This window comes from Chaetura pelagica, unplaced genomic scaffold (assembly GCF_000747805.2).
Source record: "Chaetura pelagica isolate M959 unplaced genomic scaffold, ChaPel_1.0 scaffold246, whole genome shotgun sequence".
In the NCBI taxonomy this organism is placed as follows: domain Eukaryota; kingdom Metazoa; phylum Chordata; class Aves; order Apodiformes; family Apodidae; genus Chaetura; species Chaetura pelagica.
The window spans coordinates 539210-553733 of NW_009953647.1; the positions used below are offsets into that span (position 1 = coordinate 539210).

The following is a 14524-nucleotide window of genomic DNA, read 5'->3' on the forward strand; positions in this document are numbered from 1 at the left end:
AGCCCCGGCCCCCCGGACAGCCCGTCACGCCGCAGGGAGCCTGGCAGCTCCACAGCAGCCCCGCTGCCCGAGGAGGACTGCATGAAGCTGAACCCCTCCTTCCTGGGCATCGCCCTCAGCTCCCTGCTCGCCATCGACCTCTGGGCCTCCAAGCGCCTGGGCGTCTGTGCCAGGGAGGGCTCGGCCTGGGGCAGCGCCCGGCCCCTCATGAAGGTGATCGAGGTGTCGGGGCACGGCATCCCCTGGCTGCTCGGCACCTTCTACGGGCTCTGCCAGAGTGACAGCTCAGCGGCCAGGGAGGTGCTGCTCAACCTGCTCTTCGGTGAGGCAGGGGGCTCACCCACAGGCTCTGCTGGCTGGAGCCAAGGGGGGAGGATGGGCCCTGAACAATGAGACAGAGCTGAGTAAACCTCAGCCTCCTATGGCCCCAGGGGAGCCAGCTGAGGAATTGGCCCATCTGGGGTGCCTGGGACCACAGCAAAGAACCACACAGCCAAAGGGTGTGGTGGCATGGGTGTCACTGACCTCACAGCTCCAGCCACACACTCTGAAACCCCTGACAGCTGAACTGCTCCTGCAGTTGCATAAGTCTGCCAGGGAACCACACTCTCTTAATTCTTCAGCTTATCTTCAGTTTATTCCATATTCCAGGTGCAGCTGCCTGGTGTTGAGACACCAACCTGTTGCCTGAAAAGCTCATCTGGCACAGATTAGCCAGTGCATCCTTTGGCTCCCTGTGGGCAGCACCTGCATGAATTGATCTGTATCAGCCAGTGAGGAAACCTGATTTAAAGCATGCATTTTAATTTTGTGTGATGTAGTATTCTCCCTCTATAGCATCCCATCCTATTAGATACACTTGGATTCTTCATTTTTGCTCACTGCAGTAGCTCCAGAGCAACAGACCTCTTCAGGTTCCTCCTAGCTCTTTTAAGTTGCAAATAATTGCTCTCTCACACAACACTGGAATTGAAATTTGCTTGGTGGGAAACAGATGGTGTTGTGCCTAGGAGCACATGGCTACATTACAGTCCCACAGCAGAGCTGTGGAAAGGGACCTGGAGGCCTCCAACCTAACCTCTGCTCCAGGGAAGCCTGTCCCAGCACCAGGGCCTTGTCCAGCCCCCAGCACTCTGGGCCAGAGCCACCCAGCTCTCCAGGGCCCTGTCCCAGGGTCCCAGCAGCCACATGAGGAAGAAGTATTCTCTAGTATCCAAGCTGAATCTCCCAAACCATATGGACAGAGGAAAAGCAATTGAACGAGGTTTACATGTGGTTGGGAAATGTTTGTTCTTAAATGATTAACCAAAGTAAATGAACTTAAGTGACTGAAAGATGTAGTGTCCAGAAACAAACAGACATCAATCTCTCACAAGAATTCCTTGAAAACAGCAGCCCTGGCTGTGAGCACTGTGCCAGCAGGGCTAACTGGGGTGGAGGCAGCACCCTTTGCCTGATGGGAGAAGCTGCTCTTGCCAAATACCAGCTGAATACTTCTCATAGCTGCTTTGCCTCTGACTTCTCCCACAACAGCCTTTAGCTCTCTGGGGACAAGCCACCATCCTTCAGCCAGCTCTTGCAAACCCAAGTGTGGTGAGCTAGTCCCCCAGCAGCAGGGGGAAGCTGGATGGCAAGAGCCCTGGCACTGCACAGGCTCAGAGCCCCACACCTGGAGCTGTGGTTGAAGGGGGTTGATCATTCACCCAGTCAAGTTTGGTCCCTGAGCCAGGAAGGTAGCACTGCAATGCTGAGTCAGCATGGGCTGTCAGGAAGGGAGCTGGGGGGGATATTAACACCTCTGTTGCCTTTGGTTGAGGGGTCAGTTTGAGCCCCGAGTCACGATGAGGTCAGGTTTTACACAGAGGGGAAAGCCTTTGGGTGCAAGTAGGGCTGAGCCCTGTTCGCTGTGACAGGCAAAGGGTCTGGAGCTGCAGAGGGGCTGCATGCAGCAAGAGCAGAGATTGAGGCTGTGCTTCTGCTGGAGACAGCCAAGCACTGGATGAGTGCCATGCTCTCCCTACCTGCACGTTGTAGTCATGGGAAACACTGCCTAATCCTAGCAGGCTTTGTAGCCAAGTGCCGCCTTCTTAGCTAGTGGCTTGGGTTTGATTCTTGCCTCATTTTCCACAAAGGGGGGAAAAAAAAAAGCACAGAAACCCAAAGCCAAGCCTTGCTCACTCTGTTGCTCTCTCCTAGCGCTGCTGCTGGACCTGGTGCTGGTGGCAGTGGTGAAGGGGCTGGTGAGGCGGCCGCGGCCCACGCACAACCAGATGGACATGTTCGTCACCGTCTCGGTGGACAAGTACTCCTTCCCCTCAGGCCACGCCACCAGAGCTGCCCTGGTCTGCCGCTTCCTCCTGCACCACCTGGTGCTGGCCGTCCCGCTGCGGGTCCTCGTGGTGCTCTGGGCTCTCATCGTCGGCCTCTCGAGGGTCATGCTGGGCAGGCACAACGTGACGGACGTGCTGTTTGGTTTGCTGCTGGGCTACGCGCAGTACAGCGTGGTGGAGTATTGCTGGCTGTCCCCGCTCAGCGCCCCGGCCCTCTTTGCCCTCTGGAGCCACTGATGGCTGGGACCCTCCCAAAGGAGGACGCGTGCATCTGGTCTTCTAAGCACGCACAGGGAAGGGACACTGGGACTTGAACTCCCATCCTAGACCCCGCTGAGGTCTAGTCAAGACTTCAACACTAGCGGTGCTGAAGGTTCCGGGGCCCACATTTAGATGTTTGGTGCTGTCCTGCCCTCCTGATGAGCTGTCAGGCAGGGTGTGCACTGGCCAAGCAGCTGCACTGACTGTTCTCCCATGAAAAACCAGTTTCTGCAGAGCCCAAGGAGGGCTCAGCACATTCACCTGGTAGCTCACTGCTGATACTGTGAATCTGCACACCCTTGCTGGGCACCTGCTGCATTAGCCCATGGTGTATGTGGTAGCTGTGGCTTTGCAGGGGTTTCTTTGTGACTGTCCATGTATTTGTATGCTGTAAATATACTGATCACTTGTTGTCGCGAGTGTGCACAGCCTATTCCATAGTGTCTGTCTGGAGGAGACTCACTGGTGACTCCTCAGGTTCAAAAAGAGCTCCACCTTCCTAAACAATGTGTCTCTTTCCTAATGCTCTCCATTTAAGTACCACCCTGAGGCCAGACCTTGAGCAATAAGGACACAGGCGCCTGGTTCCCAGAGCCATGGGGAAAGGATGTTGTGACCCAGGGTTTGGTCCATCCATGCCATCTCCAAGACAGTGCATAACAGAAGAAGCAGCTCCCAGCAGCAGCAGCCTGCTCCTGAAGCCCTTACCCAGAGCTTCACAGTTCCTTTTCCCCTCCACAGGATTTTCAGTCTCCCCGGGGGGTACAGGACGCTCACAGCAATTCCACTTTATCAGCATGTTACCAGCACTGCTGACCATGCTGCAGAGCAAGTCCCTTCCCCACAGCCCAGCAGCACAACCCCCCAGGGCTGCTGGACAGCCCCTGGAGCTGAGCCTTACCTGCCCCTCCTGCAGCAACAGGCGCTGGCTGTGCCACCATCATCACCACAGCTCCCTGTGCTCTTGGGAGGCTGGCTGTCCTACCCTGGCACCACTGGTCCTGGCAGCCCATTTTTCACTGAGAACTGCTTGTTCTTGGCAGGAGGAGACCATCTGGAATAAGCCAAAGCTGAGACTGAGCCAAAAAAACCAGAATTCACATCAAGAGGGACCACAGCCAGACAAGGAGCAAAGGCTGAGCTTAAATAGTGCTGTGGGTGGAGGTGGTTGGGTCCAGGTGAGGCTCCTCATGGCTGTTAAGGTCTATTCTTACACTCAGGCCCTGGAAAGCAGAGATTAAGCTGAACTAAAACCATGTAGTGTTTGAGTGCACTGTTCCTCTGGGTCAAGTGCACAGGAGCAACCTGAGGACTGCTAGTACAAGCACCTCACCTCTGTCTGTCACCCAACCCCAGTTATAAAGGGGCTGAAATGGAAGCATTTGGCATGACAAGGTTCCCCCAGAGCCAAGCATGGTAACCCAGTGAAGCTTCCAGCTGTGGCTTTGCACTTCAACAACCAAAGAAAAATCCCATGGGCTGTACCCCATGCCTAGCAGCTGGTTGGGCCAGTTTTTAGTGTGTGCTTAGTAGCACCCAGCCAGTCCTCCCATGCCAAGGCAGAGACAGGGTGGGGAGGTGGCCAAATTATCTCATGTCCACTTTTTCCCAAACATGGGGCACTTTTCACCCAAGGGGTTCTCATAGGTGTTGGGGTCTTCCTCTCCAGGCCACAGAGGAGTATGGCAGCAATTCTGTCCATCTGTGGCTTGTTCTCACACACATGTGCATGCCAAAAGCTGCTCCTGGCTCACTTGCAGAACCCTTCATGGGCTGGTTGGTGACACCAGCCATGCCCATTGGTTCACAGGCTGCCCTGTCACCCTCTTACCTCTGTTCTGCTTCTCCACACCTCAGATAATGAGACCTTTGGTCTCCTCTTGTGCTTGTCACTTGGCACTGCCCCTCTGAGCACACTGATAGGAAGGAGGAGACTGGTGCTTTGTGCTTGGATTGCCCCCCAACACCTTTGCCTGCTGCAGAAGCCCTGAGCAGACTGCATGCACTGCCCACCACACTGTATATCTGGGGTGCTTCCCAGGCATGGGGGACCTTGGCTCCCCTGTGGATGTCAACAAGTCAGACTTGACCAAAACGCCATGGCTTGACCCTGCTCCACACGCATGGTCCCCTGTGCCTGACCTCTCTGTGAGCACAGCAGGGGCAAAATCCAGGACTTAGCCCAGAGGGCAAATTCGAAGGTGGAGAGCTGGGATAAGTCCCTGGTACCTGTCACCCCTGGGCAATACCTGCAGAGCTTGCAAAAGAGACAGAGTCCGGCTGACAGCAGGGAGGGCAGCGCTGTCTCCTCGCCATCCCCGTGCCGATCCCCCCGCCTGGTAAGAGACGCTTTCGATGCTTTTCAACAGGCAGGCGCAGAGCGTGGGTTGGCAGCTCAGCGCCTGTGCCCCCAGGCAGAGATCAGCCCCCGCCAACAGCGAGGGACAGAAAGAGCTTTGTTACACACGCTGCAAACATGCTATGAGTTTTAGAAGGCGGGGCAAAGCTCCTCGGACACAGGAAAGCAAATTTCCCTGCAGCCACCGAGGGCTGAGTGTGCCAGGAGGCAGCAGCCTGCTCCCCGGCCACTGGGTCGGTACCTCCAGCTGTGGGGAGAGCCTTTTCCTCACCAATCCCACCACGCTGGCACCAGTGACACGGCAGTGTTCCTGGCACAGGGGTCCCACTGACCCTGGGATGCTGACGGTCCCGGAGCAAGCCGCGGCTATGAGGATGCTGTGCCAGCCTGCCCAGCGCAGGTGCACAGGGGACACGGGCAATGCGGTGCTGGGTGCCACCGGTCCCAGCATACACAGGGTTGGACTGATCCTGATAATCCAGGAAGAGGTGGGTCAGGGCAGCGTTTGTTTACCCGGCGTGCACGCCACGGGGACTGGCCACATCCCTGCCTCTCCGGCAACCCCCTGTCCCTTCAGTGTTCCTGCGCAACAGATCCCGGCAAAGCCCCTGGGATGGCTCCTTGCCCTGCTGTCCCAGGCTGTGGCGACAGCTGATGAGGGAAAACAGAGCAGGCGACTGGGAGCCAGCAAAGTCCGCCTGGTCTGCCGGGCTCCGTAGGAGGAGTGACGGAGGGGGAGGCTCCGCTCGCCTTTGCCAAGTGCGAAAAGAGCAGGCGTCCCAGCTCAGGGAAGTGCAGCAAACACCCTCGCTCGGCTCCCTGCCGGCCTTCCCAGGCTGCTTCCCTCGGCTACAGGTCGGTTGAGGCTTCCCGGGTGCCGGGGCGGCACGACGGGCATCTCCTGGGGAAAGGAATGGGCAGGCGAAGGGGCCGTTGCCTACCGGGGGGGGAGGCATTAGTGCCTGCAGCAGGGCACAGCGTTCCGGCAGGGCGTTCCTGCACGTCTCCGTCACTGGGACTAGACAGGGCAGGGAGATTTCAGCAGCATCCAGATGTAATACCGCGGTGATGCAAAACCCCAGCACTGGCCACGTCCCTGCCTTGGGGGCTGTGACAGTTGCCTCGCAGCCCCAGCCAAGCTCTGGGGGGCTGCCTCTCAGTTTGGGAACTCTTTGGTACACAGGACAAAAATGTTGCCCAGCAAAACCTCTTGCCTTTCAGGTCCAGTCTTCAGGGCTGTCCCGACGCAGAGACCCAGTGGTGGAGGAGGGCAACATGGCAAAGAAGGTGGCCATCATCGGAGGGGGCAGCAGTGGGCTGTGCGCCATCAAAACCTGCCTGCAAGAGGGGCTGGAGCCCGTCTGCTTCGAAAGGACTGGGGACATCGGAGGGCTCTGGAGATTTGAGGTAAACCCTGCCCACCAAACTTCCTGCTGGGGGGCAGCCCCATGGGGGTCCGTGGTGGCTGGTGGGGTGACACCGCTCCGTCATCATCAACACCTCCAAGGAGATGATGTGCTTCAGCGACTTCCCCATCCCCGAGGACTTCCCCAACTACATGCACAACTCCAAGATCATGGAGTACTTCCGCATGTACGCCCAGCACTTCGACCTGCTCCGCCACATCCGTTTCAGGGTGAGAGCCAGAGGACCCGGGGGTGGTGGGGCTGAGGGGTGCACGTGCCTGACACCCCCTTCCCTCACTCACAGACCAGCGTGTGCCGCGTGTCCAAGCGCCCTGACTTTGCCACCACGGGGCAGTGGGAGGTGGTGACAGAGAGCGAGGGGAAGCAGGAGGCAGCCGTCTATGATGCTGTGCTGGTGTGCACCGGGCACCACACGGAGGCACACCTCCCACTGAGCACCTTCCCAGGTACCACCCTGCACCCCAGCACAAGGGTGCTCCTGAAAACTCAGCTTTGCCAATCCCTATTCTCCCTGCTGCTCCTCCTCTTCACCCCAGCAATTTCCTGCCTTCCTTTGATGGCTGGAGCATTTTTATGCTCCCCAGAAGGGGTCTGGAGGGGCCATGAAGAATCTCCTCTTTCGTTTTTGGGGAGGTGACCCTCCAGTCCAGTGCCAGGAAGCCTAGCATCCCTCCTCCCTGCCCACAGGAATTGAGAAGTTCAAGGGCCGTTACCTCCACAGCCGAGACTACAAGGATGCACGGGATTTTGCGGACAAGAGGGTCGTTGTCATCGGGATAGGGAACTCAGGGTCAGACCTGGCTGTGGAGATCAGCCATACAGCCAAGCAGGTGAGCAGCAGGACTGGGATCCTGGTGGGCAGGGCAGCCCCCAGTAGGACACTGCCAGCTCTATGAGGACACCAGGTCCGAGGTGGTGGCAGAGCCACTGCTCCATCCTGGCAGTTGCCGTGTTTGGCAGTGCCGGCACTCACCAATTCCAGCTGCCAGGCACTGGTGACAGTCCAGACCCAATCCTGCATGGATACCCCAATTTCCATGCCTGAGCCCGAGGCTGGGGCAGCCCCTGCAGCTCTTGCACACCTCTCCCTCCTAGGTGCCAAGCCCCAGCTCTCTGCCCTTTGGGTCCAGCAATGAGACAGCACAAAGAGAAGCAATCCCAGGGCAAGGACCTTTTCAGCCCTGGGCAGCTCCTCAGGACCATCACAGCCTTCACGAGGCAATGCTTACTTCTTTGCCCAGGTCTTCCTCAGCACCCGCCGTGGCGCATGGATCTTCAACCGCGTTGGAGATCGGGGCTACCCGGCAGACATGATCTTCAGCACCCGCATGAACACCTTCCTAAAGGACCTCCTGAGCTCATCCATGGTGAACAGCATTGTGGAGAAGCAGCTGAATGCCAGGTTCAACCACTCGCACTACGGCCTGAAGCCAAAGCACAGGTGCCAACAACCAGTCCATCTGCCTAGGAGGGACCCTTCATCTTCCCTGCTGTCCAGCCCTGCTCAGCCATTTCCATGCTCCCTGTGCCCAGGCTGGGAGCAACACACCACTAACTTTTCCAGGGACCTTTGGTGGCACCAGTGCAATGGTCCTTTGGGACCAGCTCCACTGGTGAGAAGCACCCATGGGCATAAGCATCCTCAGAACACGGAGCAGTGGCTGGAGCAGGACACGGAGCAGAGACAGCCCAAACAAGAACACTAATTGCTTCTTATGCATTCCAGGATCTTTGACCAGCATCCAACCGTTAATGATGACCTGCCCAACCGCATCATTTCAGGCAGGGTGCAGGTGAAGCCAAACATCCAGGAGTTCACAGAGACATCTGCCATCTTTGAGGATGGCACCAAGGAAGACATTGATGCAGTGGTCTTTGCCACTGGATACAGCTTCTCCTTCCCCTTCCTCGAGAGCTGTGTGAAGGTGGTGGAGAACCAGATCTCCCTCTACAAATTCATGTTCCTCCCTGACCTGGAGAAGCCAACACTAGCCTTCATCGGCCTCATCCAGCCCCATGGTCCTATCATGCCCATCTCTGAGCTCCAGTGTCGCTGGGCCACCCGTGTGTTCAAGGGTAAGTGAGGCAAACCTCCCCTGTGGCTGCAGCCTGAGCCTGCACACCCACAGCAGGGGCCAGTGGTGCCCAGTCATGTTTGGGAGGCAGCAGCTAGCTGTGCAATCCTGGCCATGGATGATGGCAGGGCCACCTAGAAGCCATTGTGGTGAGCCAGGCTTTTGCCTGAGAGGCACAGAGACAACTACCCCATGGGATGCTCCTTCCCATCCCAAGAGGTCAGGCCATGCATTGGGTGCCAGACCACCCACCTTGGGGGTCTCAACAGGGGCTCAGCAGTACCCCATGGGCAGTACCACGCTGGCCACAGTTGCCAGCAGGGTACAGCACCCCACGCTGTGGCTCATCCTCCCTAGGGCTCAACAAGCTGCCCCCACGGCCCGACATGGAGGCTGACATCAAGCAGAAGAAAGAAGCGATGGCAAAGCGGTAAGTGAGACCCACCACGAACAGGGAGGGGGATGGTTTGGGCACAGCTGCTCCTGGGCACCTGTCACGTCCCACGGCTGCATCCCGGCACATCTGGCCGTGCCAGCAGCCGGCAGGGATGTGCCCGGCCGCAACACCCCACCCCGCTGATCCCTCCCCATGGCCATCTGTCCAACACCGCCCGGCCGGTGCGCGGGGCGTCTGCCGGCTCTGCCACCGCCCTCCCTGCCCGCAGGTACGTGAAGAGCCAGCGGCACACCATCCAGGTGGATTACATCCCCTACATGGACGAGCTCGCCTGCCAGGTGGGGGTCAAGCCCAACGTGCTGGCCCTCTTCCTCACCGACCCCAGGCTGGCGCTGGAGGTGGCCTTCGGTCCCTGCACACCGTACCAGTTCCGCCTGCGGGGCCCGGGCGCGTGGGCAGGTGCCAGGGAGGCCATCCTCACCCAGCAGCAGCGCGTGGTCAAGCCCCTACAGACACGGCATGTGGAGGAGGAAGCTTCAGCCTCTGCTGTGCCCCTCTTCTTCAAGCTGGTCGGGATTGTGGCCGTCTTCGCAGTTATATTTGCTTATTTGTAGGTGCCCTACAAGTGCAGGGAGGGAGGTTTTGTGGTGTGCCAGGGGGGCTGGACAGTCACCCCTGCCCTGCGGCAGCCTATGTATCCCGGTGCTGGCAGGAGCCCTCCTTCTGCCCAGCACAGCCCTGCCAACCCCACACTGCGAGATTGGTGTGCAAAGAGCCTCCCCTGCTGCTGAAATAATGTCCTGGCACCTTCTCTGCACCTTCTTCTGGGAGGTGGCACTGCTGAGGATGAACAAGGGAACCTGCTCCCATGCAGGATAAAATCCTGTCCCCCTTGGGCAGCACTTTTGATCCAGCAGTGACACACCAGCTTTCCTGTCACCTATAACCTGTCTGGGTCACCACTGGCACACTCACGAGAGCTCAGCAGCAAAGGCACAGCAGACCAGATGTTTTATCTTAACCAGATAAAAACGTGTTGAACCAAGCCAGGTGTCTGTCCCGTCACTGACACCACCATTTCCCCCCTCACAGACGAGTTTGAGGTCAGCCTCGTGCCAGCAGCGCACCTCCAGCTCCACAGCAGGGTGGGCTGCACACACATCCATGTGTGTAACCACAGCAAACCAGCCTTGCCCAGGGTATGCACCACCAGAGCTGACCATAGTCATCACGGCAGCACAGCTTGCTGCCAGCCTCCTCACCTGCACGCAACCACTCCAGAGGATGGATGGGTGGGTTGGGGACCCGGAGCTGTGACAGGGACACCAACTCATCAGATGCCAGGGCCAGCATCACTGCCACTCACCAGAGCCCTGAGTGTCCTCCCAGTTTTGTTTTCCATGCCGCAACCTGCCAAAACGTGAAGCGAGGCCACACCTCCATCCACAGATCCAGAAGTCCTGAGGCAGCTTCGGTGTTGCTTAGTTATCGCTGTAGCTCATGAGCCCTTTGCGGAGGATTTGTGGAGGCAGGAGGCGTGGCACAGAGGTGGGGGGAACCTGTAGATCATGTCTGGAGGAAACACATCTTGAGACATCTCAGTTGGCCCTGGCCACACACAAGAAGCACTGGGACAGGTGTCTTCAACCGAGCAGCACTGTGCATCACGCTGGTGTGACCTGCCAGGCTTTGCACCACCTCAGAGTGCTTCGTTCCTGGGCAAGGCTTCCCCCCCCACCACGCATGGCTGCCCGGACAGTAGCCGTGATTGGCGCCGGTGCCTCTGGCCTGTGCGCCCTGAAATGCTGCCTGGATGAGGGGCTGGTACCCACCTGCTTTGAGAGGAGCGGGGACATCGGGGGGCTCTGGCGCTTTGAGGTAAGACCCATGCTGTGCCAGCCTGCCCCACGGCAGCAGCACTGATGGCAGGCAGGTTTCCAAGGGAAAACAGGACTGCAGCAGTGGGAGTGTGCTGGCCACACAGGACCCATCTCTCTCCCACCAGCAGCAATGGGAGGGTCCGTCCTGGACCCTCCCCAAAGATCTTAGCCCAGGGCTTACTCCCCCAGCTCAGCGATTCCTCTTCCCATCCCTTTCTTCCAGGTCACATCCACTTCTTTCCCTGCTGCTTTGCTCCTGGTCCCTTACAGCCCTTTCCTACACATCCTGTTCCCATCTGACCCAAACAGCTGTCCCACTCCCTATCATGCCCAGTTCTTCCCTGGAATTTCCAGTCACTGCTCTCCCTGTTTCTGTGCCACTCACCCATGCAGAGGCACCAAGCACTGCCTGCTCTGTGCCTTGGCTCTCCCAGCCTTGGGGGAAGCCCTGGAGTTCCTTTCTTGCCCCCATCTAACAAGGCTGCTGACATTTCCCCCAGGGACCCACCGACAAGACCAGCCAGGACACCATGTCCTGATACATGGGTGGGAGAGTCCGGGGAGGGGGGACAGTGCCACGACAGCACAAGGTGTGGGGTGGCTCACTTACAGTCCATTGCTTCAGCCTATGGTGGGTCAGAAATGGGGCTGGTGGAGCAGAGTGAGGGCAGCAGTGCCTGGCTGTGGGGGCAGAGACAGAGAGCAGGAACGGCTGCGCAGCTGGAAGCGCCAGAGCTGGCTCAGCAACCCCAGCAAGACCTGATGTGGTAACAGGGGCAATGGCACCGCAGGCAGCTTTGGGAACACACCACCTCAACGGGGCTGGAAGCCGGGAAACTGAGGCACAAGACCCCCAGGACATGCTGTCACCACTGCATGGTCCCTGCCAATCCAAAGCTTCCCCTCCTCCATTTTGTGGGGTGGGAAGTCCCACCTGCGGGTGGGTGCCGGGTGTGGGGATGGACGCTACAACCACCGGTGGCTTAACCCCGTGCCCATGGGCATGGTGAGGCACCAGGTGGGCACCTGCTGCAAAGCTGTAGCCCCAGCTTCCCAAGCCAGCACCAAGCCATACCCTGCTCCCACAGGAGCACCCCGAGGAGGGCCGTGCCAGCATCTACCGCTCCGTCATCATCAACGCCTCCAAGGAGATGATGTGCTTCAGCGACTTCCCCATCCCCGAGGACTTCCCCAACTTCATGCACAACTCCAAGATCATGGAGTACTTCCGCATGTACGCCCAGCACTTCGACCTGCTCCGCCACATCCGTTTCAGGGTGAGAGCCAGAGGACCCGGGGGTGGTGGGGCTGAGGGGTGCACGTGCCTGACACCCCCTTCCCTCACTCACAGACCAGCGTGTGCCGCGTGTCCAAGCGCCCTGACTTTGCCACCACGGGGCAGTGGGGTGCCGCGTGTCAAGCGCCCTGACTTTGCCACCACGGGGCAGTGGGAGGTGGTGACAGAGAGCGAGGGGAAGCAAGAGGCAGCCATCTATGATGCTGTGCTGGTGTGCACCGGGCACCACACGGAGGCACACCTCCCACTGAGCACCTTCCCAGGTACCAGTGCTCACCTGCTCCCGACATGTCTGGGAGCACCCTGCTCTCCATTTTAGTCCCCCTTGCCACTCTGGCTGCTTCCAAAAACACCTCTGTAAGTTAATGCACTATGTGGGACCACACAATCTTGCCGTTCTTCCACCCACCTTTGTGGTCTGTCCGTGGCAACGCTTGCCATGCCAGCAGTGCCTGAGCAAAGTGCCCTGCTTGCAGATGCCACCACTTCCAACTCACCTCTATCACCAGAGCCAGGCTCCCCGAGCTGCTGGCCATGGACCTGCTGGGCTCTCCAGCTCCCTAACAAGGCTTGAGATCTTGGTGCTGGTGGTGGCCACCTCCTCTGGGTGCCAGACAAAAGAGCCTGTTGTACTTTCAGTTGTAAAGACTCTCTTTGGGTAGGGAACAGGCTGGAGTACACTGTCATCAGCATCTATCAGGATTGAACATACCCCAGCTTCTCCTCCGCCCTCCACAACTGGCACCAGGCAGGAACTGCAGCATTTTGGGTCAAGAGCATGGAGGTCTCCAGTCCAAGCCCTGATCCAAGTCAGGCCAGCCCCAAACCCAGAGCAGGATGTTCAGGGCCACAATGAGCATATCCCAGGCTGGAGATGCCACCACCTCTCTGGGCACCATACCAGGGCTGCATCACTCCCATTTGTCATGCAGGTCCCAGCCTCTTCCCAAAACACACCACCAGCCTGAGCAGGGAGATGGGCACCTCCTGCCCCATGTCCCTGTCTGGCATGGCTACTCTCTCTCTTCCAGGGCTGGAAAAGTTTGAGGGCTGGTACCTGCACAGCCGGGACTACAAGAGCTCGCAGCCCTTTCTGGAGAAGCAGGTGGTCATTGTTGGCACTGGGAATTCAGGCATTGACATTGCAGTGGAGCTGAGCCACACAGCCAAGCAGGTGTGCTGGGAGAGCCACCAGGGCTGGGGGCTTCTTATTCAAACCCTGGAGGACACCCATCAGCCCCCACCGTCCTCTGTGGGTACCCCTCCCTCAAACACCCGGCCACAAGCACCCGTCCCCTTTCAATGGGGGTAGTAGCTGTTGTGGGGGCCCAGTCCAGGCCTGAGGATGCTGCAATGCCACCACCTCTTCTCTCCTTTGCCCAGGTCTTCATCAGCACCAGGCGAGGGACCTGGGTGTGGCACCGGGTGGCAGACTCTGGGTACCCCTATGACATCCTCTACATCACCCGCTTCCTATGGTTCCTCCTTAACCTGCTGCCTCAAAATGTCAGCAATTATATCACAGAGAGGAAGATGAACACCCGCTTCAACCATGCGCTGTACAGGCTGCAGCCCAAGCACCGGTGAGCACCCCAGCAGCACCCCAGGTACCTGACCCCGTGCTGCCCATCTGCTGTCTGTCTCTCTGCCTGGGCCCCGCACAAGACCTGTCTGTGCCTTCCAGGTTCTTTGAACAGCATCCAACCGTTAATGATGACCTGCCCAACCGCATCATTTCAGGCAGGGTGCAGGTGAAGCCAAACATCCAGGAGTTCACAGAGACATCTGCCATCTTTGAGGACGGCACCAGGGAAGACATTGATGCAGTGGTCTTTGCCACTGGATACAGATTCTCCTTCCCCTTCCTCGAGAGCTGTGTGAAGGTGGTGGAGAACCAGATCTCCCTCTACAAATTCATGTTCCTCCCTGACCTGGAGAAGCCAACACTAGCCTTCATCGGCCTCATCCAGCCCCATGGTCCTATCATGCCCATCTCTGAGCTCCAGTGTCGCTGGGCCACCCGTGTGTTCAAGGGTAAGTGAGGCAAACCTCCCCTGTGGCTGCAGCCTGAGCCTGCACACCCACAGCAGGGGCCAGTGGTGCCCAGTCATGTTTGGGAGGCAGCAGCTGGCTGTGCAATCCTGGCCACGGATGATGGCAGGGCCACCTAAAAGCCATCATGGTGTGCCAGGCTTTTGCCTGAGAGGCACAGAGACAACTGTACCCCATGGGCAGTCCCACGCTGGCCACAGTTGCCAGCAGGGTACAGCACCCCACGCTGTGGCTCATCCTCCCTAGGGCTCAACAAGCTGCCCCCACGGCCCGACATGGAGGCTGACATCAAGCAGAAGAAAGAAGCGATGGCAAAGCGGTAAGTGAGACCCACCACGAACAGGGAGGGGGATGGTTTGGGCACAGCTGCTCCTGGGCACCTATCACGTCCCACGGCTGCATCCCGGCACATCTGGCCGTGCCAGCAGCCGGCAGGGATGTGCCCC

General features: G+C 58.6%; 3 protein-coding genes across 3 annotated transcripts; all 3 read left to right on the forward strand.

Annotated features, from left to right (window-relative positions):
- On the forward strand, positions 1-2567 carry PPAPDC2 (phosphatidic acid phosphatase type 2 domain containing 2; the record flags this gene model as incomplete). Its single annotated transcript, XM_009999909.1, has 2 exons — positions 1-322; positions 2197-2567. Coding segments are annotated over 2 exons (693 nt in total), but the record flags the coding sequence as incomplete, so codon positions are not given.
- Positions 2568-6225: 3658 nt separating this feature from the next.
- LOC104390685 (dimethylaniline monooxygenase [N-oxide-forming] 5-like) lies at positions 6226-9463 on the forward strand. The gene is made up of 8 exons (XM_009999870.1): positions 6226-6385; positions 6429-6586; positions 6661-6823; positions 7065-7207; positions 7619-7818; positions 8104-8453; positions 8810-8882; positions 9118-9463. The coding sequence occupies exons 1-8, from the start codon at positions 6226-6228 to the stop codon at positions 9461-9463; spliced, it is 1593 nt and encodes a 530-aa protein (XP_009998172.1).
- A 1129-nt stretch (positions 9464-10592) lies between these two features.
- LOC104390687 (dimethylaniline monooxygenase [N-oxide-forming] 5-like) lies at positions 10593-13613 on the forward strand. Its single transcript, XM_009999871.1, has 6 exons — positions 10593-10727; positions 11818-12006; positions 12081-12137; positions 12184-12289; positions 13058-13200; positions 13410-13613. Exons 1-6 carry the CDS (start codon positions 10593-10595, stop codon positions 13611-13613), a joined length of 834 nt encoding a protein of 277 aa, XP_009998173.1.
- Positions 13614-14524: the final 911 nt, after the last annotated feature.